The sequence below is a fragment of the Mus pahari genome, chromosome 5 (assembly GCF_900095145.1).
Source record: "Mus pahari chromosome 5, PAHARI_EIJ_v1.1, whole genome shotgun sequence".
In the NCBI taxonomy this organism is placed as follows: domain Eukaryota; kingdom Metazoa; phylum Chordata; class Mammalia; order Rodentia; family Muridae; genus Mus; species Mus pahari.
This window is the reverse complement of record NC_034594.1, coordinates 43,810,881-43,834,588: the sequence shown is the minus strand read 5'-3', so window position 1 is coordinate 43,834,588 and position 23,708 is coordinate 43,810,881. Positions and strand designations below refer to the sequence as shown.

The window sequence follows — 23,708 nt, the reverse complement described above, 5'->3', positions numbered from 1 at the left end:
TAGAAGACACAAAAAATATAAAGAAATTCTCCATATGTTATTATTTTTCTAGACATATTATTTATATATTTATATATGAACATATAAAATGGAGTCATGTTGAAATGCAGTCCTATATCTTTCATTGAGTGCATACCTCAGACTCCAAATATAATCATATTTAATCTATAAATATTTAATTGGTAAATACTTTAATTGCTTTTTAAAATCACAGTATGGACTGGAGAGATGGCTTAGCCATTAAGAGCATTGACTATTCTTCCAGAGGACCTGGCTTAATTCCCAGCACACACATGGCTGTTCACAACTGTCTGTAACAGCAGTTCTAGGAAACCCAACACTCCATACAGACATACATGCAGGTGAAATACCAGTGCACATGAAATAAAAATAAATAAATTATTAAATCAGAATATTTAGGGTCCATCTAATTAGTAGAGACAGGCTAGTTCGTGGAAAGACCAATGGGAAAGGGATAAACAAGAATATACATCATTAACTGTGCCACTTGGTCGCTACATGACCCTTGACACCCCTCTGGACATCTCAAGGAGATGGTACCAATTAGCAAAAGGTATGAGTGGGAGGTTTTTCTAGTCCTGAGATTTAGCATCTTTATATGTATATTTTATATGATGTTTTATATATTGTTCTGCATAATGTCCAAGCTGACTGATTTTGACACGCTTTACTCAAGGGGCTTTAGAGTCAAACTCAAACTGTGATTCTGCCTATCACTTTGTAAGATCCATTTAAAAAGTGAATTTGTTCTATTCTGCATACTGCCCCGTCCAGAGCTGGACAGAGTAACTAACTTCTCAATGAGTAATTCATGACTGAGCAATGAGTGAAGCACTGGGTCACTTTATTTTATCTTATTCACGTTACACTTAAGTGGTTTTAAAGTTTTAAATCACAGACCTTTAAAATTAGCTTTCAAACTATTTTAGGATGTTTTCATTTAAGTAGACATTACCATTATATGTGACCATTTTTGAGTATTGGCTAACATCCTGTCATATATTAGGGACAGATGTGTTTTAATGGGGCAATGAAGCCTCTAAAGTCAAAGAGAGAAGATATTAAATGTTTGAGTTTGGCTAAACTACTCAGAGAACTTAATTTCAAAACATCTTTTAGGTTACTTCTGTTACTTCTTAGTGTATACTTTTTCTTCCCCGGGGACTGTAAATAAATAACCTGAATACACAATGGGAAGACAGGAAGTGTTTGCCTTTCCATACAAAAAAGGTTGACTCTGTAGACTGAGCAGTTTGTTCTGAAATTAACTATCTTGTGTTCTTACAAAAGGTGCAAAAGTAGCTTTGTTTTGTAATGTATGTTTGTATGTTGTAATTATTTTCTGTACAATGAATTTTGAGAATGAACAATGTAGTGTCATTAAAGTTGTCACTTAAAAAATCTTTTAATTTTAACACCTTTTCTAACACACCATATCTTCATTAAGAACCTTTAGGACTCTGACTATTGAACCACTCAACAGTGCTGCAGCAGTAAACACTCTTATTCTGTAGCCAGCACTAGTAATTATCTCTTCCATCCCTGATGCTCTCAAAAAACTTAAAATGCACAGAAAGACTTAGTGGATACTGTACATTCTCATTTTATATGAATGTTGCTATTTGGACCAAAGTGTACCAGAGCATAGAGCTCAAAAGAGCCATGGAGAACTGTAGTCACCTGCCAAGGATGCGCATGCCCAACAGAGGCTAGAAAAGCATCCAGCACCACACCTACAACTCAGGGAGCTTTAGGCCACTGACTCTTAGTGGCCTTATCTCCTCCACTATCCAAGCCTATTTACAGTAGACTACTAGGAGAAGCCTGTGCATATTAAGGGACCTTTTGCACCTAAGGAGTACCCATGTCCCCTCGCAGGCCAACTCCACTGCAAAGAAAGTTTCTCATCTCAGTTTCCTTCTCCCAGGCCAGCAGTTCTTGCTCAGGCCACTGCCTGAGCTGTCAAGAGGAAGCCAGGCCAGTGATTGGCACAGCTGGTCCTGCAGCCGGAACTGAAGAGTTCCCCAGGGATTCCTTTGTCCAGCATCACTAGCCTAGGAAAAACCATGAGTAAATTATGTAATGTCGTCTTGTTAAAAGAATGGGATCGGTGGCTGGAGATAAATAAGGAATAAAAGTAATAACTGCTTTGTTCCTTCTAAAAGCATATCAGTAACCAAGATTCTATTCCTAAACAACTTTTGCTGCTCATAAAGCTAGGCTTGTTTTCTGAACCTCCTGTGCATTTTCTAACATACTCACCATGCTCAAACTTTCTCTTGCTTTGGCTCTACTAAGTGATGAGCTCAGCTGTGCTGAGTGAGTCCCAGTCAGTCCTAGATGAATTACTTCCCTTTAAAGGCATCTTTCGAAATACTTCATAGTTAAAACTAAAACTTTTCTTTTAAATTAAAATAAAACCAGTGAGTCAACAGAAGTGTGGGGAGCCAAGAGCATCTCTTGTCATCTGCATCATCTTAACTGCATTCTGCACTCAGCTTGCTCTGTCCCAACCAGGCCTTTCCAGGTGTCCATAACCTCCAGGCATTTGAGCCACTCAGAAATCTGTACAGAGAGCCACTGCTCCTACATCTAGTCTGCAGTAGCCACAGCGGTAGTAGTCTGCAGTAGCCACAGCGGTAGTGTTTCCCAGTTCTGGCAACAGTGGTAGAGGTGTTAAATCCTCCTGTAGTGCCTGTATTTTTTTCTAGCAGCATATATATTGTCCTGAAATAATCCCAAGAAAAGGTGAGCAGTTTTTTTCTTGAGAATTATAGTGACGGCCAGGTAAACCTTAAGATGCAAATTTAGTGTCAGAAATATTAGCTTTCGTCTTTCCCCAGATTCTCTTGCATTTACATTCAATTTGTTGTGCTTTTAAACATGCCCTAGAGCATGGCTGACTTCTCTCCCAGGCCACAGATTAGCAGGAAGGACTTATTAAGCATTTACACAAAGGATGATGGTGAGTTAATGTCCCCAGTAGGGTAGCAAAATTAACAAATGAATTAATTAACCCTTGTTTGCATTCTATTTTAAATCCAGATTGTAAGTAAAGCTTTTGTAATAGGTATTAGCCAAGCTTAGCTGACAAACTCAGTCTAGGACCAAAGAAAGCCTAATGCTTTGTGGGTTCCAATCAGGGAAGCTCTTCCTTAATTAACTCCGGCTTAAAGGACAGATAAAAGCATCATTATAGGACATGCCAATTGTCTTTCCGAGAGTTGAGGTGTGTGTTGAATAACCTGAAGAACTATGTTGTATTTGACTACTAACTGGAGAAAGGCCAGAATTCAAATCACAGCACCAGAATCAAGTCCAAAGCTTAGGACCACAAAAGCCACCAGTTAGTATTTTGTGTTATAGCCATTAACTTAGAGAAAGACTTAATAATCATGGGAAAACAAATGATGCCTAACTCAAAGCACAGTTATTTATGGATTTTAAAAAGCTAATTTATGTACATACACACACCACCACCACCACCACCACCACCACCACCACCACCACCGCCCCATAAACAAAAGGCCAGGTAGATGCTGCCTATTTTAAATTTCAAAAGGAAGGGTTGGGGGATGGGTGGGATCTCAATGAGCAACTGCAAATGTGTTGTGGTCAAATATAATGATGCTCTCTGCATTTGTACTTGTGTACATTATGTCCTCTCTGCAAGACCATCCACTAACCAGGATGTCCACGTCCCTTGTTCTCTTCCTCCTGGTCCTGCTGATAAAACTGAGGGGTGTTTGGACTGTCAGACTTCTGGTTAACCTAAAGTCCCCTGATGGCAGCGCCTAGGCCACTGCTTGCCTTACCCCATTCATCAGAGCCCACTCCTAGTCAGTTTCTTATTAACATTGTCTGTCATCTTCTCATTATTTTAGTCTTTCACTTTCCCCAAAGAGTGGTCCTACTCAGTGTTCTTATTCATTACATTGTATTTCATTCATTTTACCTTAAGACCTCTAATAACAGATTCTGTGTATTTTACTGAGCAACAAGCACGTACATAAATGCCTAAAATATGTACATATACAGATACAGAGGCCTATTATTCATACACGATGCTAGCCAATTTCCTGTTTAAGGGAATTGTAGGATTTGGGGTTTGTTTCTTTGTGTTGTTTGTTTGTTTCATTTATATGCCCAACGACAGGAGAAAACAGCAAGCCAAAACATTAAAATAGCCAGGCTCCAGTAGCTACCTCACTTAGCTAAAAGATCTAAATAATCTTTCTGCTTCATTGGGAAGCTAATGATAGCTCATGACTGTATAGGACACCTTACCCAGCAGCCATACCCTAAATGGCACGTGTATGCTCATAGTGTATACGCCTCTCTGCTGCTCATCCTGTTCACTATAGGCTCTTGAGGGTGGAAATTAACTACAGGCTCTACACTGCTCCAAAGGCCCATCCTTTGCTTGTCAGAAAGCCAGCAAACTGAAGCCTGAATGTTAATCCAAATGAATTGTCCAAGGCCAAAACCAAAAATAAAGATGCAGAAGGAAGAGAACTATACAAGAATGAGCAGACGTGTTGCAGTGACCTCTACGGGGGCAGTGTCCTCTAGCAGTTTCCTGCGACCTCCCTGTGTGCAGTCTGAGTCTGGAAGGGGGCAAACGAAGCCATCAAGCCTGTGTCTAATTGGTCTCACATCATCAGCATTCCAGAACAGGAAACAATCTGCAGCCAGGAATTCTTGCTTCTTTGCCATAGGATTTGAGAAGCAAACCTTTACCCTTGGATGGATGTAGCTCGGCTAGTTTGTAGCAGGTTCTGGTTCTTGGATTCAACAGCCATAGTAAAACTATCTATACTAACACAAATGAACCACACTCAAAGGACTGTAACCCCACTTTACTGGGCTGAGACTTTGGGAGGAAGCAGCTAGTGCTCCTTGGCACTCATTTCCCACAGAGCATGGGGAAGGAGAGGGCAGGTACCCAGCTCGCTTCCACTGCCCACGCCTCCCTCGAGTCTGCATGTTAGAAGACACTGGAGACACCGGCTAGCCCGAGGAGTGAAGAGAATAAGGTCAAAAGACAAAGTACCTTGCCACTGTCCTATGCCAAGCTGAGCTGAGAAACCGGCTCCTTACTCTGCTTTCTCACCTCTGCAGCAGCATCCTCGTGGTCGCTCTCTCACATCATTGTGGACACTCTACTGATGGGCTTTCCCAGTGGGAGTTGCTTTTTCCTAGTTCATAAAAAGGAGTTTAGTTTATAAAGTACATGTAAAAATAAATTGCCTTTTATTTGCCTCATGGAATGGGTAGAGTATGAAAGAATAGAAGGAAGCCACAGAGAAATTGCCCAGTGAATCTGATCCAAAAAGCTACTAAGTGCAACTGAGAGCTAGCCAGCCAGGATAGCTCTGGGATGGAGTTGAAAAGGCACTGAGCTGGTAAAAAAGTTGAGTTGCCAAATGATGCGCAGTGGTCTATCATGGGTGTTTATATCAAGCTTGATTTGATTTTACTTATGGAAATAGAATCTAAATCTTACGACCTTCCTGCTTCAACCCCTAAGAGTGCTGAGACTATATTACCTCTAGCCTTTGACCTTTCTCTTTTACAGTGCTGAGAATCAAACTTAGGGTCTTGTTGGACATGCAATCTACATGACCTACATCCAAACATCTTTACATCTTAAATGATGTTCTAAACAATGTCAGAAACAACAGGATAGCACTAGTTTGTTCAAGGTTTTATTGTTGGTTTTTTTGTTGGTGGTGGTTTTTGGATTTTTGAGTTTTGGGGTTGTTGTGTTTTTTTTTTGTTTTTTGTTTTTTTTGGTGTTTTTGTTTGTTTGGTTGGTTGGTTAGTTGGTTGGTTGGTTGGTTGGTTGGTTGGTTGGTTGGTTGGTTGGTTGGTTGGGGTTTTTTTGGTTTTTTGAGACAGGGTTTCTCTGTGTAGCCCTGGCTGTCCTGGAACTCACTCTGTAGACCAGGCTGGCCTGGAACTCAGAAATCCGCCTGCCTCTGCCTCCCGAGTGCTGGGATTAAAGGCGTGTGCCACCACGCCTGGCTTGCTCAGGTATTTTTTTATTACATGCTTTACTGAAAATAAGTTGTTTTGAGAATGACATGGATAAGAGTACTGAGCTGAACCTTGTTGGCTGACAAGAATGTAAGCCAGCAGGTGGGAAGGGTGCCAGCCAGTTAACCCACTGGGCACTCCTCTGTGATTTCCTTTCCAGATATTTAGGTCAGTGATTCTCAGCAGATAATATTTTGACCCCACAGATATTGTCAGTATCTGTAGCCATTGCTCATTGTCACAGCTCAGGTTGGGGGAAGGTTGCTCTGGCTACTAGGTAGAGGCTAACCACCCTATAGTGACAGGACAGCCCCTTGCACTGAAAAAAACCCCACCTACAATGTCAGTGGTGCTGAGGTTGAGACCCCTAGCTTCTGAAGCAACGTACATATAAGAAAGAAGTGGGAAAATCCATGGTGTGTCTCGTCAGTAGCAAACACTCTGCCTGCAGTTGCATCCTATAAAGAAACTGGCTTTGGTGGCTTGCTGCTTGGCAAGGGGACTCAGACTTATAGAAACTGGCCTTCATTTGGTATGTTCCCTGTTGTTGGTCCCTGTTGTTGGTCCCTGTTGTTGGTCCCTGTTGTTGGTCCCTGTTGCAGTTTTTAGTCAGAGGTGATTACAATGACAGATTTGTCTTTTATAAAGACAGACTTCTGAAAACTTGGGTAGGGTGAATCTTCCTTTCTTTTTATTTTAGGTGGAGCGGTGAGTATCTGTGAAAGTGCACATGTGTACTTGGTACAAGTGAAGGTCAGAGGTCAATCTTGGGATCATTCCTCAGAGTCATCCACTTTGGTTTTTAAGGCATGGTCTCTCACCAATTTGTCCAGACTGGCTGACCAGTGAGCTGCAGGGATCTCTAGCCTCTGTCTCCCCTGGGCTGGGGTGACAGGCTTGTGTTGCCATATGGGGCTAGGAATCAAACTCTGGTCCGTCCTCAGCACAGAGGGAGGGGCTGCAAGCACTTTAGTTCATTTAAAATAGTCAAGGAACAGTTAAGCCCTAGGAGCCAACCATCTTTCCAAGTAAGGCCCCTCTGTAATGGAGAGCCCTGTTGCCAAGGAAGAGCAGAACTGTCTATTCTGCGGATGCTGTGCTTTCTGTGAGCCTCACACTTCTGGTACAGACTTTTATTAATTTCATATAAAAACAGGTTTGTCTTTTTCTTCCCTTTTCTGCCATTTTTTTTCAAGGTTTTTCTTGTTTGATTATTTGAGATAGGGTCCCACTGTGACTCTAGCTAGCCTAGAATTCCCTATTATAAACCAGGCTGGCTTCAAATTCACAGAGATCCGCCTGCCTCTGCCTTCCAAGTACTAGGATTAAAGGCATGTGCCACCACGCTTGGCCTGCCTTATTCTCTAGAATGAAAATCAGGGCGCATGGTGGAAGGAAGCTAACAAGTGATTGTCTGTGTTTGAGAATGGTATTGATCCATGCATCCATACCACAGTTGAAAAATGCCTCCAGGGCTACAAATTGTTAGAAAATAAGACTTTGTTCTGTTTTGAGCTCCTTAATTTCTTTATCTCACATTTGTTTCAGTTACTGACCTTTGGCTAGACCGAGCAGGTGCACTGGCCCTCCATCACTCTATAGGTGGTTTTTGCACCAGAAACGCCTGATAAGACTCAATCTCTTCCTTCACTTCAGACCTGGTATCAGCAGAGATAAGGGAGTGGCACTGGGGAACTGGGTGTTTCCTCCTTATCAGTTGCTGCCCTCGGACCACAGCCCTAGGTGTATAAATCCATGGCCGGCCCTGAGGAAATTCACTTGATAAAGCTACCATTAGTGTCATTTAATGATAGCTTACAAAGGTGTGACCCAGAGGGGACAAAGCCACTACCCAAAGTGGATAGTTAGCCCAGACAGAGGCACTAGGAGACCTGGCTCTGACCTTCATCCTGACTGGCAGGAGTGAATGGGTAGGGAAAGGGAGGGCATCGAGGTGACCCAGCTGTGTCCAGGAAAGAGCACTAGAGTCACCTGTAAGGGATGTATCACTGCTTGCATGGTCCTTCCATCTGTATTTGCTCATTGCAGTCTCACAGCAAACATAATGAGGAGGAAGTTGTGGTCAGCAGCACTAGAAAAAAGGCAACTGACTCATCGAGGAAGCAACAGTCCACCCCGGGCATCCCAGCTATAAGACATTAGCGACTTGACACTGCTTGTGGTATATGGATTTGCTCAGATAGCCAGTGGTATGGCCATCAGTGGAGCCTAGGCTTGTGCCAGTAGCCCTGAGTCCCAGTGACAGCTCTGGCTCCAGCTCTCTGTGTGCCTAGGAGATGATCACTAGCCCTTTGGGAAACTTAGTGTTCTGCTCTGTAAAAAGGGGCCTGTTGGGACTATCCAGACCACACAGTGACATCAGTGAAGTCAGACTGCAGAGGCCTCCCAGAAATGCCTGAGGGGTACAGCTTCTCCTGGGCCAGGAACTGCTGGACACTTTACCCATGATCTCATTCAAGGCCTGCAGCATCCCAGTGAGATGGCTTCTCATGTTATCTCCCCTAAGCCTATGAAGAAACTGACGCTCACCAGGTGAGGTCACTTGCTCCAGGGCATCATCTAGTCTGCTTGGGTAGCATACCAGATACCACAGGCTGGGTGGCTTAAAGCTGTGTTTCCCACGGCTCTGGGGGGTGGGAGGCTCAGAGGAGAGCGAGAGTGCTAGCAGGATTTGCCTCTGATGAGGATTTTCTTTTCTTTCTTTCTTTCTTTTAAAGATTTTATTTATTATAAACTGTAGCTGTCTTCAGACACAGCAGAAGAGGGCGTCAGATCTCATTTGAGATGGTTGTGAGCCACCATGTAATTGCTGGGATTTGAACTAGAGACCTTCGGAAGAACAGTCAGTGCTCTTAACCGCTGAGCCATCTCTCCAGCCCTGATGAGGGGTTTCTTACTAGCTCACTAATGGCTTTGAATAGTGCACAGGGAGGAAGAGAGACACTAAGACATTGAGAAGCTCTGTGTCCTGCGTTAAGGACACTAAGCCAATTGGACCAAAGACACACCCTTACCTTAATTAGTACTACCTACATACTCTGTCACCAATAGGAGTTACCTTGGGGGGAGCTGATCTTCTTTATGGGAACCCCAGGGGGACACATACATCAAGGATAGAGGAGCAATTTGTGGTTCCTCATCTATTGTTTTGAGAACCACTGTCCTCAGTTGAGCTGGGAGCAGGTACTGCTGGGGGCAGGAAGCCTCTGTCTGCCATCTCTTTACTAGACATTCCCACCAACTCCAAGTCACTGCCCTCTCCACAAGGCGTGGGTGGGTCACTGGGAAAACCCTCCTTAGGCCAAGCCATTGAGTCCTGCTTAGTGGTACTATAAGTAAAATATTGGCACATTAGGGTATAGTGTCCTGAGGTAACCCATACCCAAGATTGAAAAGCCCAGGATGTCCTGAAGACAGATGCATGTAACACCATTCCAGGGCTGAAGAAGATCAAGAAGTCAGCCCCCTGGGCTCCTGGGATGAGGTGAAAGTTCACTTCCACAGCTCATGTGTGGTGGAAGAGAGCTCTATACACAGGAGCAGCCAGGCTCATTAGTCATTGCTAAGGACTCCACAGTGAAAACAAGCTGTACAGGCAGACTCCTCTGCAGACTCCAGCAGGCCAGACAAGCAGCTAGTCAGCCACCTGGAATGTCTCCCCTCCATGACTTACCAAAACTGCCCTGTTGGTGAGAAAATGGTTCCTTTCCACTCTTTGACTTGTCCTTGTTCACACTTAGGTCATACTGGTAGTCCATTAAAGGTGGGAGGATTTTCCTCATTTTAAAAAGTGCACAGCATAACAAGCCCCAGGACATTTATGCAGAGAATGAAGATGTCCAACAGACCTTCTCGAACTAAGACATAAAAGCAGTAAGTTAGGAGGACTGAAGTAGAGCGCTCCCTGGCATACAGTGCTGGGCTGCCAAGGCCTGCTAAGGGTTCCTGCCGCCAAGGCACTAGGTTACATTCTTGGCCGCTCACCCTAGAGTTTTTACTCCATTCTCTGTGATGGAGAGGAAACTGGCACACAAAGCCTCGTGTGCCTGTTGTCACTGTTAACAGAGTCACTAGGTCAGTGTTGACTCCCCTCCACCCAAGCCAGTGTCTCATGAGGCCAGTTCCAATCACAGGGAGATTGTGTCACTAGTGAAATCTAACACAGAGCCTTTTGAAGACAGATGCAGCCCCCGTCTCTCATTATGTCTCCTCCCAAGGACAGGGATGGCCAGAGGAATAGAGTGCCCCAGTGATGTCCCACATAGGTTGTTGTGCTCTGTAGCCTTGCTAATCACTTCTGTGCTTGGCTTTTGCAGATGTGAAAGCTGTGGAGCTGTCTTCCATTCTGAGTGCAAAGAAAAGTCGGTCCCCTGCCCACGGTGTGTCAGACGGGAGCTGCAGAAGAAGCAGAAGTCCTTCTGGCGGCAGCTGAACGTGGATGAAAGCCTGGAGGAGGCGTGCACCATGTTCGAGCTGTCCTACCAAAACACCTGACTGCAGGCCGGGCTGCACTCACCTCGACCCAGGGGACTGCCCATGCCCATGCCCATGCCCATGCCCATGCAGATGAGGCCATTCCTTCTTCAGCTAGATGTAGATAGATAAGTTATTTATTATATTATATACACCTATACGTCCTGTACGTATGATGCTTTGTATAACTCATTGTCCAGGAAGACCACAAAGATCTTGTGGCTGAACTCCTACAGATAGCTGAGTTACCCTTGGCCATGACATTTGCTGCTTGCTCCCAGCAAATGTGATTTACACACATTGTTCTGTAGTTCAGACCCCTTTATGCACACTGGCTCTAGGGGCCAGTTGACTGCACAGGTATTGGAGGAAACACTTTTCACAGCAAAGCTTTGCATTGCTACTGAGATTTAGCCTTTGCTGGGGAAACTGAGGTAAGAGCCATTGTCATCTGCTTCACAAGGACATCCCTAAAACACAAGAATGTTTCTAGATACTTCCAGGCCCCAGAGTCCTTGGCAGAGATGAGAAGAGTGAAGCAGAGCCACACAGCAGAAAGCAAGAGGCCCCTTCCTGCAGCAGAGAGCATCAGGAGCAGAGCTACCCTGGGTTTGAACTCAGTCCCTGAGAGAGGACAGAAAGTAAGGACCTCGGTGGCCAGTCACTGCATGTTGGCCGTCTGTTGGCTGGTACGAAGCCCAGCGCCTTCCTGTTGATCAGACTCACGATGCCTGCCAGGGAGTGCACATGAGTGCCCTAAGAACAGTTGCCAAGCGTGGAATGGAGGACACTGGGCATGTTTTTCATGGTGCTGCCCAGGAGGAAGTGTCCCAGGTTTGCACTCAAGCGTATCAGTGCATTGTCTGCTAGGTAGAGTTTACTGCACGAATCTTGGAGGACCCGATGTTTCCTTCCCCAGAGTCCTCCCTCGGCAGTGCCCACCTGTCATTTGAATGTTTTATTTCTCCTTGTCCTTCACAGCACTTTTGACCTTTATTCAGTCCACATGACTACTCTTGCTTTTGTATTCTGGGTGTTTTGTTTGTTTGGGATGGGGGCTTATTTTAAGACAGGGTCCTGCTGTATATCCCTGGCTGGCCTCTAACCGTGACCCTGCTGCCTCATCCTCCAAACGCTGGCACTACAGGTGTGCACCACCATACCTGGCTTTACTTGTTTTTAATTATTTTTTTAAAATATTTAAAAGTAAAAGTTATGTAATTATTAAAAGTTATTAAGAAGTAACATTTTGAAAAATGCAAACCTAAACTATTAAGAAAATACCAAACATAAATAGAATTAATAAATTAATATTATTGAAATAAGTAGATATATACATATATAATTGCCACCTTACAGTAACACAAAGAGTAACTAGTGTGGTAGGAATGAGAAGTGAACCACTTGGCTCTTTGGAGGATAGTGTACCCCCACTGTGATCCCCTTGTAAGAGCCTGCGTAGTTGTCACTGTGACCAGGATGGCTGCTAGGAAAGCACTGAGACCCTGACGGACGGACAGCGTTCCTTCTTCCTTAACTCTTTCCAAGGCAGGAGAATGGACTCACCAGGAAGTACTTGTTTGTGTCTTTCACCTGGAGCTGGTGTTGCCCACTGCCGCCCATGCTTCTGTCCTTTGGGATTTTCACTGCTGTTCAGATTAGGGGAAACACTGACTCACAGAGAATGCTGCAGTTCAACTCCAAGTTGCTCCCACAGGCACCAGCTCTTGGTGCTCCTGTCTAGTAGGAAACATTCAGCTGACTTGTACAGTTAGAGGCAAGCATTTCACCTCTTGGCCCACACCATTTCCTTTGGCCCCAGACCATGCAGTTGAACACCACACGTGTGTTCATTTTCTAGCTACCCGGAAGCTATAGCCGAGGCATGAAACTTGGTAAAAGGCCAGGGCCCTATTTACCAGACACCTCACGGTGCCTTTTATAAACTCTTGGGAAGGCAGGTTGACCTCACTGGAGTGAGTGGCAGGGAATGTTGCACATAAAGGACAAGGGTGGAAAGTCTCAAACACTTGGCAAAACAGGCAAACAGATTTGAGTATCTCTCTTCCTCCTCCCATTCGTGAAATACAGTATTTATATTTTCCAGCCTCAGAGAACAGAACATGATCTTTCACTGGAGAATTCTAGACCTGCTTATTATGAAACAGATGTGCTCCCGTGGCACAGTGCCTTCTCTCTCCACCCCCAGTCCCTGTCACCGTAGCTTACTCTTGACCTTTGCTGAAATTAATTTATCTGTGATTCTGACTGACAAAGACGCCATTGCCAGCACACTGAGCACAGAGACCTGAAGAACAGAGCCCCCGACCCCAGGTTGGCCCCATGTCCTGCCCAACTCACAGGTGCCCAAGATTAGACCTAATAAAAGCCGAGGGTGAAATCTGGATCCCTGTTCAGCACCCCTGAGTTGTCTGTCCCCACTGCCCCTTAGAGGGCCCTGCTGTGTGTGAGCAGACCTTGGACGCTCCTAAGACCTTTCCCCGGACATTGCTTTGTGTTTATTTTTTAAGGGTAAAGATAAGCGCGCCGTCATTCATGATCTGGAGCTGAAGCCACGTCCTGCTACTTCTGTTTTCACTCTGTGGTACGTCCCCGCTAGCCTGGTCCATGCCAGCTCTGGACTCAACACAGCGATCCCTGCCACCACCACCCGAATCTGATAGGACACCATGGAGCCAGATCAGGAGTTGGGTCTGCCATGAAAATTCAAAATTGCTATTTTCAGCCCAGAATGCCTTAGAGTACATGAAGGCCCTTACTGTTTCCAGGTCTAACAAATGACTTGGTGCAGTGTTAGGTAGTTGTTCCACTGCTTAGAAACCATCGGAACAAAAGCAAGCCTGTGCATTTCCACCTCCTTTTTCTCATCTCAGTAAGTACCATACACGCAAAGCATAATGGAAAACGGTCCATTCATCTCCTGAAGCTGCTAGCAAAGCCCAGGGGACGGCTTTTCACTAAACAGCCATTCCCTGGGATAGCACAAGAATTCCCTCCTGCTAGTGCCAGAAACTCATGTGTGACACCATCCAGCCTGGGGGAAGTGTTGGCACCCAACCCCACCGTTAAGAAGCCAGTTCCTAAAATAGACCTGCGTTTGCACCACAGTAGGAAGGCTGCAGGGTGCTCCAAAGGCAGTCAGCTCTGATGGGAGAGGAGTTCTTTCCAGGGCTGCCTGTTCCCAAAGTTGGACGCAGCCTTATATGAAAACCATGTAAAAACTCTTGTCTTCCCCCTGACTTCGTGTGCTGAGTAACAGCCATCTTTTGGGAGTTTTCACATTTGATGAGCTGAAAGGTTAACTGCTTCTTGATTCTTCTATAATAGGTCTCGACCAAAAAAAGTGTGTGTTGGGGGGGGTATGAGGGGGAGAGTGTGTGTGTGTGTGTGTGTGTGTTTGTGTGGGTGTGGGGGGGGGTGTGATTACAGTGCCTCGGGAGTGGCAGGTTCCAGTACCGTCTGAAGTAGCCCAGTGCTCTGATTCCCCTCAGCTGCCCCCAAACAACGGCGTCCGTGTCACTCTGTCACTGTGGCTGAGTTGTAGCACCCCCTCGGTGAGGTCTGGCCTGTCTCTGCTTGTCATGTGTGCACACTGCACATGAGCACTGACAGGCTTCTTTCTGCACCTCCAGGAGGCTTGGCTTCCAGCCCTGCAAGTTCATTCTCCATCCATGGCCCAGAGATCTCCAGACACAAACTACCTATGAGAACAGGACCACAGTGATACGGGACCACAGCGATGCCACGCACACACGCACGCACACACACACGCACACACACACACACACACACACACACACACACACACACACACGCTGAGCAAAGCCCGCTGCCAGCAAGGAAGGAAGTAGAGACACGTTCTGCTGCTAGTTGAGGGGCGAGCCCTGCCCTCTCACCCTGCAGATCAGCTCTGGGTCTGCTCCTAAGCTTTGCTGAAATAGCCAGATTAGAAACTAGGCTTTGACCCTTAGTTGGAATACTGCCTGGTCCCAACACAGACCACTTTATTTTGTTTGATTTGGTTTTCCTTATGGTAAATAGAGAAGTGTGCAGTATTGTTTGGGGAGTTTTCTACATGACTTTTTATCTTCTGAAATAATGTGGAGATGTCAGGAATTTGAGACAAAGGGGAAAGAAGCTAGCCCTTTCTTCCTTGGCCACTTCTCCCTGGAGCCTCTGGCCTTCTCATCCATTCCTTGGGACCGACTCAGTAGTGGTGGTAGGCATTGGGAACGCGGTTCACTGCTCTGCCTCTGCCCCGTCCCACCCGCCTGACCCCAGTGTACTACAGGCTACCTGACTAAGCCCCTCAACTAACCTAACCAATGCTGATCTCTGTCACAGGGACAGGGACAGTTTCTCTCTCTCTCTCTCTCTCTCTCTCTCTCTCTCTCTCTCTCTCTCTCTCTCTCTCTCTCTCTCTCTCTCTCTCTCTCTCTTTTGAGACAGGGTTTTGAACTCAAAAATCAAAACCTCTGCCTCCCGAGTGCTGGGATTAAAGGTGTGTGCCACCACACCCAGCGCACAGGGACAGTTTCTTAACAGTTAAGTCTTAGCACCCAGTAGTCTCTCTCTGTAGGCACTTCTGTCCTTTCTTTAGATTCAAAACTCTCTGACTTGAGAATTTTTTTTTCTGGTATGTTTTAGTGGGTGAGGGACTAAAATAAAAAATAAAAACAAAAAACAAGAACTACATCACTGTAAAACTCTAGGTGGAAGTGAAAATGTAGCTGAGCCTCTCCAGCATTTGCCAATGTGTTTTATGTAAGATGGGTTCCTGGTGACCGTGGCATGTAGCACTGTCTCCATAGAGTAGACTCTGACGTGATGGGAGGCACGAGTGAGTGGGACCCAGGCTGGTCTGCCAGGGCTCCGCTCTGAGGGAAGAGAGGCCCTGGCTGCTGACATTTTAGAAAGCTCCCTAGTGAATCCACTTGTTTCCCAGGCCAGGTGAACAAGACCCCTATGGCAGCTCTTCCACAGTTGGGTCCATCTGGCCAGCCTTGGAAGCTGTAATCCAGCCCTGTCCCCTCCCATGATTGCCTTGCCTGCTTGCTTCCTCAGCCTTGGGCCAGATTCAAGCCTCATGCTAATAAACCACCTAGTGAACCACTGGCCAGTGGCCCTTCCTTCCTTCCCTCCCTCCATGTCGTTTCCCTGTAGGAACAACTGGCCAGTGGCCCTCCCTTCCTTCCTTCCCACCGTGTCGATTCCCTGTAGGAACAACTGGCCAGTGGCCCTCCCTCCCTTCCTTCCCACCTTGTCGATTCCCTGTAGGAACAACTGGCCAGTGGCCCTTCCTTCCTTCCTTCCCACTGTGTCGTTTCCCTGTAGGAACCACTGGCTAGTAGCCCTTCCTTCCTTCCTTCCCACCATGTTGTTTCCCTGTAGGAGTGCCTTATAGTCTAGTCTAGTCTCTGACCCACTTGAAGCCTGCAGGACCCTTCAACCAACTCTGGATCCCTTTGTGCTTCCCTGCTGGCTCCTCATCAGTACACAGCCTGTGTATTCCAAGATGCACGTCCACCTTTGCTTAACCTGGTGCCTTAACTTCACAAGTAAAGGGATTCACATTGCAAACATGTTCTCTGAGTGAAACATCAGTTTCTTCGGTGCCGTTGGCACTTTTACCAGGAAATACAATAGGCATAATCATACAATAATCATACATACATATTTTATGATGTTTCTCAGCCACTCTTTGTTTGCTTGCTTTCATTAACCAAACTCAGGGGAATGTCATGTCACCGCGGTCAATGGGGAAAGAAAGAAAACTAGCTACCCAGAAGTGAATGTCAAAGTCTATGAACTTAGTCTTTACTAGGTTCAGAAGTGACACCAACAGGAGAATTTTTTTTTCCTTTACTGTATAAAGATTCTCTACTTGCCACCTATGTTTCACATAGGAGGTGGGAAGCCTCGGGATGTATGTGGAGGACAGCGTCCCAATGTTCAGCCCGGGCAGTTCACCGAGCCACTGGGTCAGGCCTTCGCTGTAGAGTGCTCTGCCTCTGGTCACCTGCCCGGCTCACTGTAAACAGTCCTTAGTTGTCTCCGAGGAATGGTAAAGGGGGAGAATGCAAAGACTGCGAGCGAAGAGCAAGAGTGTGTGATGTGAATGGTCCTGTACAGCTCGCTCTCGGGCTCCTGGGTCAGAGCCGAGTCATTCCCCTTCCTTCTGCTCATGCGGTACAGAGGCCATCAGGACCTGCATTTGAGCTGTTCCTTCACTCTGTTAGTTATTCGTAATAACTAATGTGCTAGTTTATGTGGTCCCTGTTGTCTGGATCTGATTGCCCTTTTTGGTTAATTTATCCATATTTTTGTTTACATCATTTTTAAAGCTAGTAACTGTAATAGTATAAAATCGAAGTTGTGCTGTTAACAGGACATCTCAGGTTTGTTTTTTTTTTTTACAGTTATCTGTCACATAATTTAAGTGCACCTGTTCCTAATGTATAAAGTTCTCCCTCTCAATAAATGACAATGGAAGTACTTTCTCTCATATCAGCTTTATTAAGAAAAAAAAAATTTTTTTTCAGGAAATGGGGAAGTGAGCCCTTGGCAAAATCAAGATTTGAGGTCTATTGAGAATGGGCTATTTACTTTTGTAGAAGGAGGTGGAGTAAAACCTTTTTGTTTGATGTGTGTGAGAGTTTTGCTGTGTGTGTCTGTGTGTGTGTGTGTGTGTGTGTGTGTGTGTGTGTGTGTGTACTACACTCACGCTTGTTGCCCAAGGAGTTCAACAGAGGCCATCAGATTCCCCTAGAACTGGTTTTACAGAGGGTTGTGAGCCACCATGTGGATCCTCTGGAAGAACTGCAAGTGTCCTTAGCTGCAGAGCCATATCTCCAGCCCTGCTGTGGTTTAAATATCTCTTACATCTGGATGTATAACCCCATGGTATTCTCAGCCTTTTCTGTGTTTACAGAAAATATCACCGGAGTTTGCTTTCTGTTGATGTGATAAACACTGTGGTAAAAGACTCTTAGGGGGGAAAGAGTTTACAGGCCAACCTAATCTAGACATGACGTAGGTAGCCCCTCATTTGACACTCCCACCCCAAGTGACTCTTGGTTGTGTCAAATTGACAATAAAGGCTAAGGAGGACAAGGTGCAATGTGTGGAAGAAGCAGGGTCTCTTCTGGGCTTTCTTTGCTGAATCAAGGCAGTTTAGAGACCAGTGGTCTGAGGTGGCCTGCCGAGTGTCTGTCCTCTCCCTGTCTTCCCCCAGCAATCCCAGACATTCTCACAGCCCTCTCCTGGCTCCCTCCACATAGGAGGCAGTGCCAGTCAGTCAGCATGAGGAAAAGGCTGTGACAGAGGGCCATACTCTGGGAAAAGAAAAGAAAGATGTGGCCATGGTGGTACAAACCTTTAATCCCAGCACTCAGGCATCAGGCAAGTGATTCCTGTGAGTTCAAGGCCAGCCTGGACTATATTACCAGTTCTACGACAGCCAGGACTACTGAGTCTGTCTCAAAATAAGAGAAAGAAAATAAAGAGCAGGTGTCAAGCAGCCTCAGAGAGTTGAGAATTTATTAAAAATAGGCACCTGCCTTCTGCCTGGGCTGGCCCTTGCCCCTCGGCCAGAAAGGCCCAAGGGTATGACAACTGTCTCCTTGGAACCTTTCCAAAGCACCATTGCCACTCACTTTCCCAAAGAAGGACATTAAAAAGAGACTAGCAAAGGCATTTCTGGCTAAACATTTGCCAAGGGTGAACCCTGAGCCTTACTCCCTAGACACACCCAAACTAGGCCCTGCCCTGCCTGTCCACACAGGAAACCAGCCCAGCCCACACTCTGCCCCAGGACTAGCTGGACTTCATCCTCACACCAAAGCTGCTACGATGCATAACAGAAGGAGACGAGTTAATGTTTCACCTTGGAAAACTAGACACATAACGAAGCCAGAACCCACACTCAGTAGGTCACAGTTGGAGTACACGATGCCTTGGGGACAGCCAGGGAACTGCTTGGGCACTTTCAGAGGGAAGGTGCCGATGCTATCAGAGGCTAGGAGAAAATTGACGTCTCGGCCGTCTCCTCCACACTCTAAGGGCATGATTCGGTTCTCCCTTATGTTCTTATTCTGCCCTTTGACACTGGCTCAAAATATGGCTTCAGTCAGTGCTTCCCACATTAAAACACAAATAAGAACAGAAGGTCAAGTCCTGTCACAGACAATTGTGTCAAAATCTCTCTGGATGGCACCTGAGGAATAGTAGTATTTTAAAGCTTCGTGAATGTAGACTAGGGATGTAACCTCAGTAAGACAGTACATGGATAAAGCCCTGGATTTGATCCCCAATACCGCAAAAGGTAAAGATAGGGTAAAGATTGGGTAGGATTGATGTGTTCTGAAAGTGACAGAGGCCTGTGATCCCAGCTACTTAGGAGACTGAGGCAGGAGGATTCAAGGTCTGTGTGAGTTCATGGCCAGGTGGGGCAACTTAATGTGATTCTGTCTCAAATTTTTAAATAAGGGGGTAGGGACCTAGCTCAGTGGCAACGCCTTGCACGCCCATATGTGCAAGGCCCCTGTGTTCAATCCCCAATATGGGGAGGGAGAGGAGATTAGTCTAAATGACGAAGTTACCTTGAAATAAACATTAGCTTAGTATAGGGGTGGTCTACAGAGGGAGTGTGGGCTACAGGGCTTTGTTACTTTCCAACAGATGAAACTTTGGAATGCACTGCTTACCAGCCTGAATTTTCATCAGCGCTCACCTTTACACCCCCATTATCTCCTTCCAGGCTGTGGTTAGCTTCTACTTACCTATCTCCTGTATGTCCTCTGTAGAGGTCATGAATGGCTGCTCTCTCATGGCTGCGAGTGCTGCGCTAGTCACAAAGGGAGCATCATATTCTCTTTCTCAGTGTGCACTCACCAAGATGCATACATGTGAGAGTCTATTCCCAGTTCAGTCCTGAGCATAAATGTCGTCCATGTGGACAGTCATGTTTAAAATGGAGAGTCATCTGGTGTTGGGGGGGGGGCTGTTTTTGTTTTTTCCCAGAATGGTATGGTTCAAGAAATATAGATCTTAACCTGGGATCAGATTCCACTTGATTCCGTGGGAACACTAGGCTTTCAAAAGACCAAGTCATTCCACTCACACTGTGAGGTCAGACAGACCACATTGCTGGAACATCCAGAGTTTCCTCCTGATGGAAGAGTCCAGAGTGTCTTACCCAAGATGTGATCTCGACACGCTCAGCGAATCCCAACAGCAACCCCCGCTTGTCTCCAACTCCCTGGGAAGCAAGGGCCAAGGGTAAGAACGCAAGCAGAAATAAACTTGGGCCTTCCAGTCCTCTCCTGTGGCCTCCCAAAGCAGCATTACTAGGAACTATATTATTCATCATGAAAATAAAAAGATTTACATTTCTTTTCATCATTGCATTAAATTCTGATAAGGATAGAGGACTCCTTCCAGGGCATCTCCAGTATCTGGTATGTAATGGTCAGGAAGCATTAGACAAAACACAGCAGGAAAATAGAGCTCACCCCCCCCAATTGTATCTATTCTCTCATAGCCTGACAAAAAGATCCAGCCAGGGAACCAAATGCTTCTCACACCTGAGCATATAGGAGTTCTGACTTATGTGCAGTGACTTCCGCTTTACCCGGGCAATAGGGAAAGTCATTATTCCCCCACCTTTATTCTGTATCTCTCCATTAAGAGCTATTGCTTTTAAACAAAATCAGCCAGAGTGCATGAGTTCAGACACTATTTCAGATTCTGCCATGTAACCCCCAGGCAGCTGTTGTGTTGATCCGGGGAAAATTCCTCCAGCCTTTGTCCCAATATGGTCTGTTGTTCCGAGGCTGAAGAGCTATTAGCACAGTAATTTTTCCAAATGAACATTGAGCTAAATTATCTCGAAGGTATAAAGGAACATCTCTCGGTGTGTTATGGAAAATTGCCTCCCAAATTATAAGCCTATACAAAGCACATATTAATTCTGGGCCCAATGACATCCAAATTGCCTTAGATTTGTGCTGCATTGTGGTAACACATTCTTAATAATGCCAGGCTCTGAGGATATCACAAGGTACATGCCGTTATGAAAATAAACCAGAATTTCTCTCCATTAGGATGGCTCCACACACACCCAGGCCTGGCTGGAGGCATTGTGCCCTGAAACTCAAGTCTTTTGAAGAGGAAATAAATTTAATTGCAGAGGCAGAGAGTAAATTTGAATTCTAAACTGGGTCGACCTCCCCAAATGGCTTTCTCACTGCTGCCCATGAGTGAAGCACCTAGGAAGTGCTGATGGTGGTGCCCAACAGAGATGCCTAGCTTTAGACACCTCAGAAGCAACTCCTATGCCAGCACATTGGAGACCACAAGAAAAGAAGAGAGAGACATGGCTCTGGAAGACAGTGCCCAGTGCCACCAGTGAACTTGTATCAATCAGCATGCAGGGAAATGGGGAGAAAGTCCTGGAAAAGAGCCCTTCCCAAATCACCATCACACTCCTTCCTCAGTTAGGTCACACACTAGCCATCAAGTGTGTGTTCAGAGATGATTTTCAATTGTTTTTAGAGGTTCCCAGTTCCGGGGATAAGTCCTAGATACCCACTCATACCAGACAAAAGTGCTACAACTGAACTAGCACGCAGCTCTTCCCTCCCTTTAAAATGATCAAATATTCCAGAGAGAATCCCAGACGTGGCATTTTGTCTCCGAGTGCCTTAGAATACATCAAAGAACTATGTCACCATCACATAGGCAGCTTCGGTGTTGTCTCACAGATGACAAACTTAGTGTTAATTCCTGGTTATTATCCATCAAACATGCTTATCAAATCAAATTTAACAAAATGACTTTTAAACAAGAAAAATTATGGGGCTAGAGAGATGGCTTAATAGGTACTCCTGACTGTTCCTCAAGGAGCCCTCTTCTCAGGATGTGACCTAGGCCCCAGTTTGGCCTGCAGGGGTTTGATCTTGTGGGAAGTAAGGCAGACACACCACATGAGCCTCTCAAGAGGTGATCCCTGAGTTACTTCTCACTGGAACCACACTGGTTTCTTTTTCTTCCTTTGTTTCTGTCAATCATGCTGCAAATGGCTTCTCCCTTTAAGTGATGGAGAGCGCATTTCTGGCCCTCTGCCTTCCCCGTGCTTCTTCCTTCCCTCCGGTTTTTTTGTTTTGTTTTGTTTTGTTTTGTTTTGTTTTGTTTTGTTTTGTTTTGTTTTTTGTGCCTTCTCCCTGGGCCCACACATCCAATAGCCACTACAGTGGCCCCATTCCCACTTGGTTCTCAGAACACTAAATCAGGGCAGGAAGAAACACACTTTGCTCGAGGATCAAGGAGCAGGCTCTTAGCAGCCTGTAGAACTGACCCTGTGGTAAAAGACCTGAACCCATTGACTCAGTCTGCCCAGGAGTTGGGGTGGGATCCTACAGTGCCCAGCAGGAGAGAGAACTCAGGGCTCAAAAGCATCTGTCTGTTACACCTAAGGCATTGGCGCAGGAGCCAGCACCCTAGTCCTCATGGGCAAATGTCTTCCATATGCTGTTTCCAACCAAGACATGGGATACAAATGTTCTTTCTTCAGTTCTCCTCCTGGGCGAGGGTTTCATTTTAAAATACTAACACAGATTCTCATATAACCCACACTGGCCTTAAACTTCTTATGTCTCCAAGGATGGCCTCTATACACGTCTGATCCTCCCCAGTTTGGGATTGCAAGCGTGAGCCATCATGCCTGCCTTATTCGATGCTGGGAAATGAACCCAGGCCTTTATGCACACTATGACAGCACTCCAGCATCCCAGAACTGGGCATCCCAGTCCCTACGTGTTAGAAATATTAAAGGAAGTTTAAGGAACACAAACATCTGTGCAGGAAGGTATTCATCAGTATCAGAGGCTGAGATGGTTTTAAGAATATGACATTGCTTGCCGTGTGGTTAGACGCACAACTGATTTTGCTCATCAGATATAAATGGTGGTTTGATTAAGGTTATTCTTTAAGATAGACAGGAGCCTATGATTATCTATCATTATGGTCAAAATGTTTTAACTTTAATTTGCTTTTAATAAAACTCCTTATCTCAGGTCACAAAAAGACAGAGGTAAAAGAAGGGTTGGAATTTCTTGCTGGGATGTGAAGCCTGAGCAGTGGTCACTGGACCAGCAACCTGAGTCAGCTGGGAATGGTTAGGAAGCCCATTCCCAAGCCTCGTATGGACTTACTCTTTGATACTGCAGGTGCGAGCCCAGGGACCTGGGATCTGTGTGCTGGTGCCCATCCATCCAACTCTCAGCCTGACTGTGACACAGACTGACTCTGAGCCCCACTGTGGTGGTGAGTTTCAGTTGTCACTTTGATTGGATTGGGAAATGGCTACAAGATTAGTAAAGGCTACTTCTGGACGTGTCTCTGATGGGGTTTCCAGAGACTAGTGACTAAGGGAGATGTAGTGTGGCGCCATCCCATAGGCTGAGGACCTACATGAAGCAAAAGTAGAATCAGGAGGAAGCCTGCTATCTGGGTATTCCTTCCTACTTCCCGTGACTCAAGCGCCCAACTCCCATAGCGCTTCCTGTATGCCCTGTGTTCTGTTAGATGCTAAGGATTTGACAATGCAAACATATAGCCTGTCCATCCATTACAGTACAAAACAGACCACAATGGGCAATGCTGTCTGTGCCCTGGCTGTGTGGACAGCATCCCTTGGGAGCTGAAAGACAAGCTCAGAGTCCATCTCTCAGGTTGGTTTCTGCACTTTCTGCTGGGTGACTTTGGCAAGTTCCTTAACCTCAGAGTGGTCAGGGAGCTTCATCTTCCCCAGGTGACCTCTTCTGTGGGCACAGTGAGATCTAGGAGCTGTCATGGGATTATGTAAGATGACTCCAATCAAGGCGCATAGCCCTGGCCTCACACACCGGAAAGGCAAGGAGCAGCAGCTGTGCAAGGGTCGCAGAGAGAAAGCAGGAAAGAGCAGGTTTTCTCCAGCCAGGAACCACTTTCCAGGAGGCCCCACTGGAAGCTTGCATGGGAAGGCAAAAACTTGCTGTATGTGTGAAGTAAGGTGGGTGGGGAGCCTGGTGAACTAGGTGGCTCCTGCAGGCTTCAGGTGTCCTCCTCCTCTTCCTTCTTCTTTTTTTTTTTTT

The 23,708-nt window shown here is 45.9% G+C and overlaps 1 protein-coding gene across 2 annotated transcripts in view; it reads left to right on the top strand.

Moving 5' to 3' along the window:
- Positions 1-13,904, top strand: part of Plekhm3 (pleckstrin homology domain containing M3) — a 158,426-nt gene extending 144,522 nt beyond the window's left edge. For both annotated transcript variants that reach the window (XM_021198327.2, XM_029538765.1), the window contains exon 8: positions 10,398-13,904. In XM_021198327.2, the coding sequence (XP_021053986.1) occupies positions 10,398-10,575 (178 nt within the window). In that variant the 3' untranslated portion in view covers positions 10,576-13,904. The remainder of the gene's footprint in view (positions 1-10,397) is intronic.
- The last annotated feature ends 9,804 nt before the right edge of the window (positions 13,905-23,708 follow it).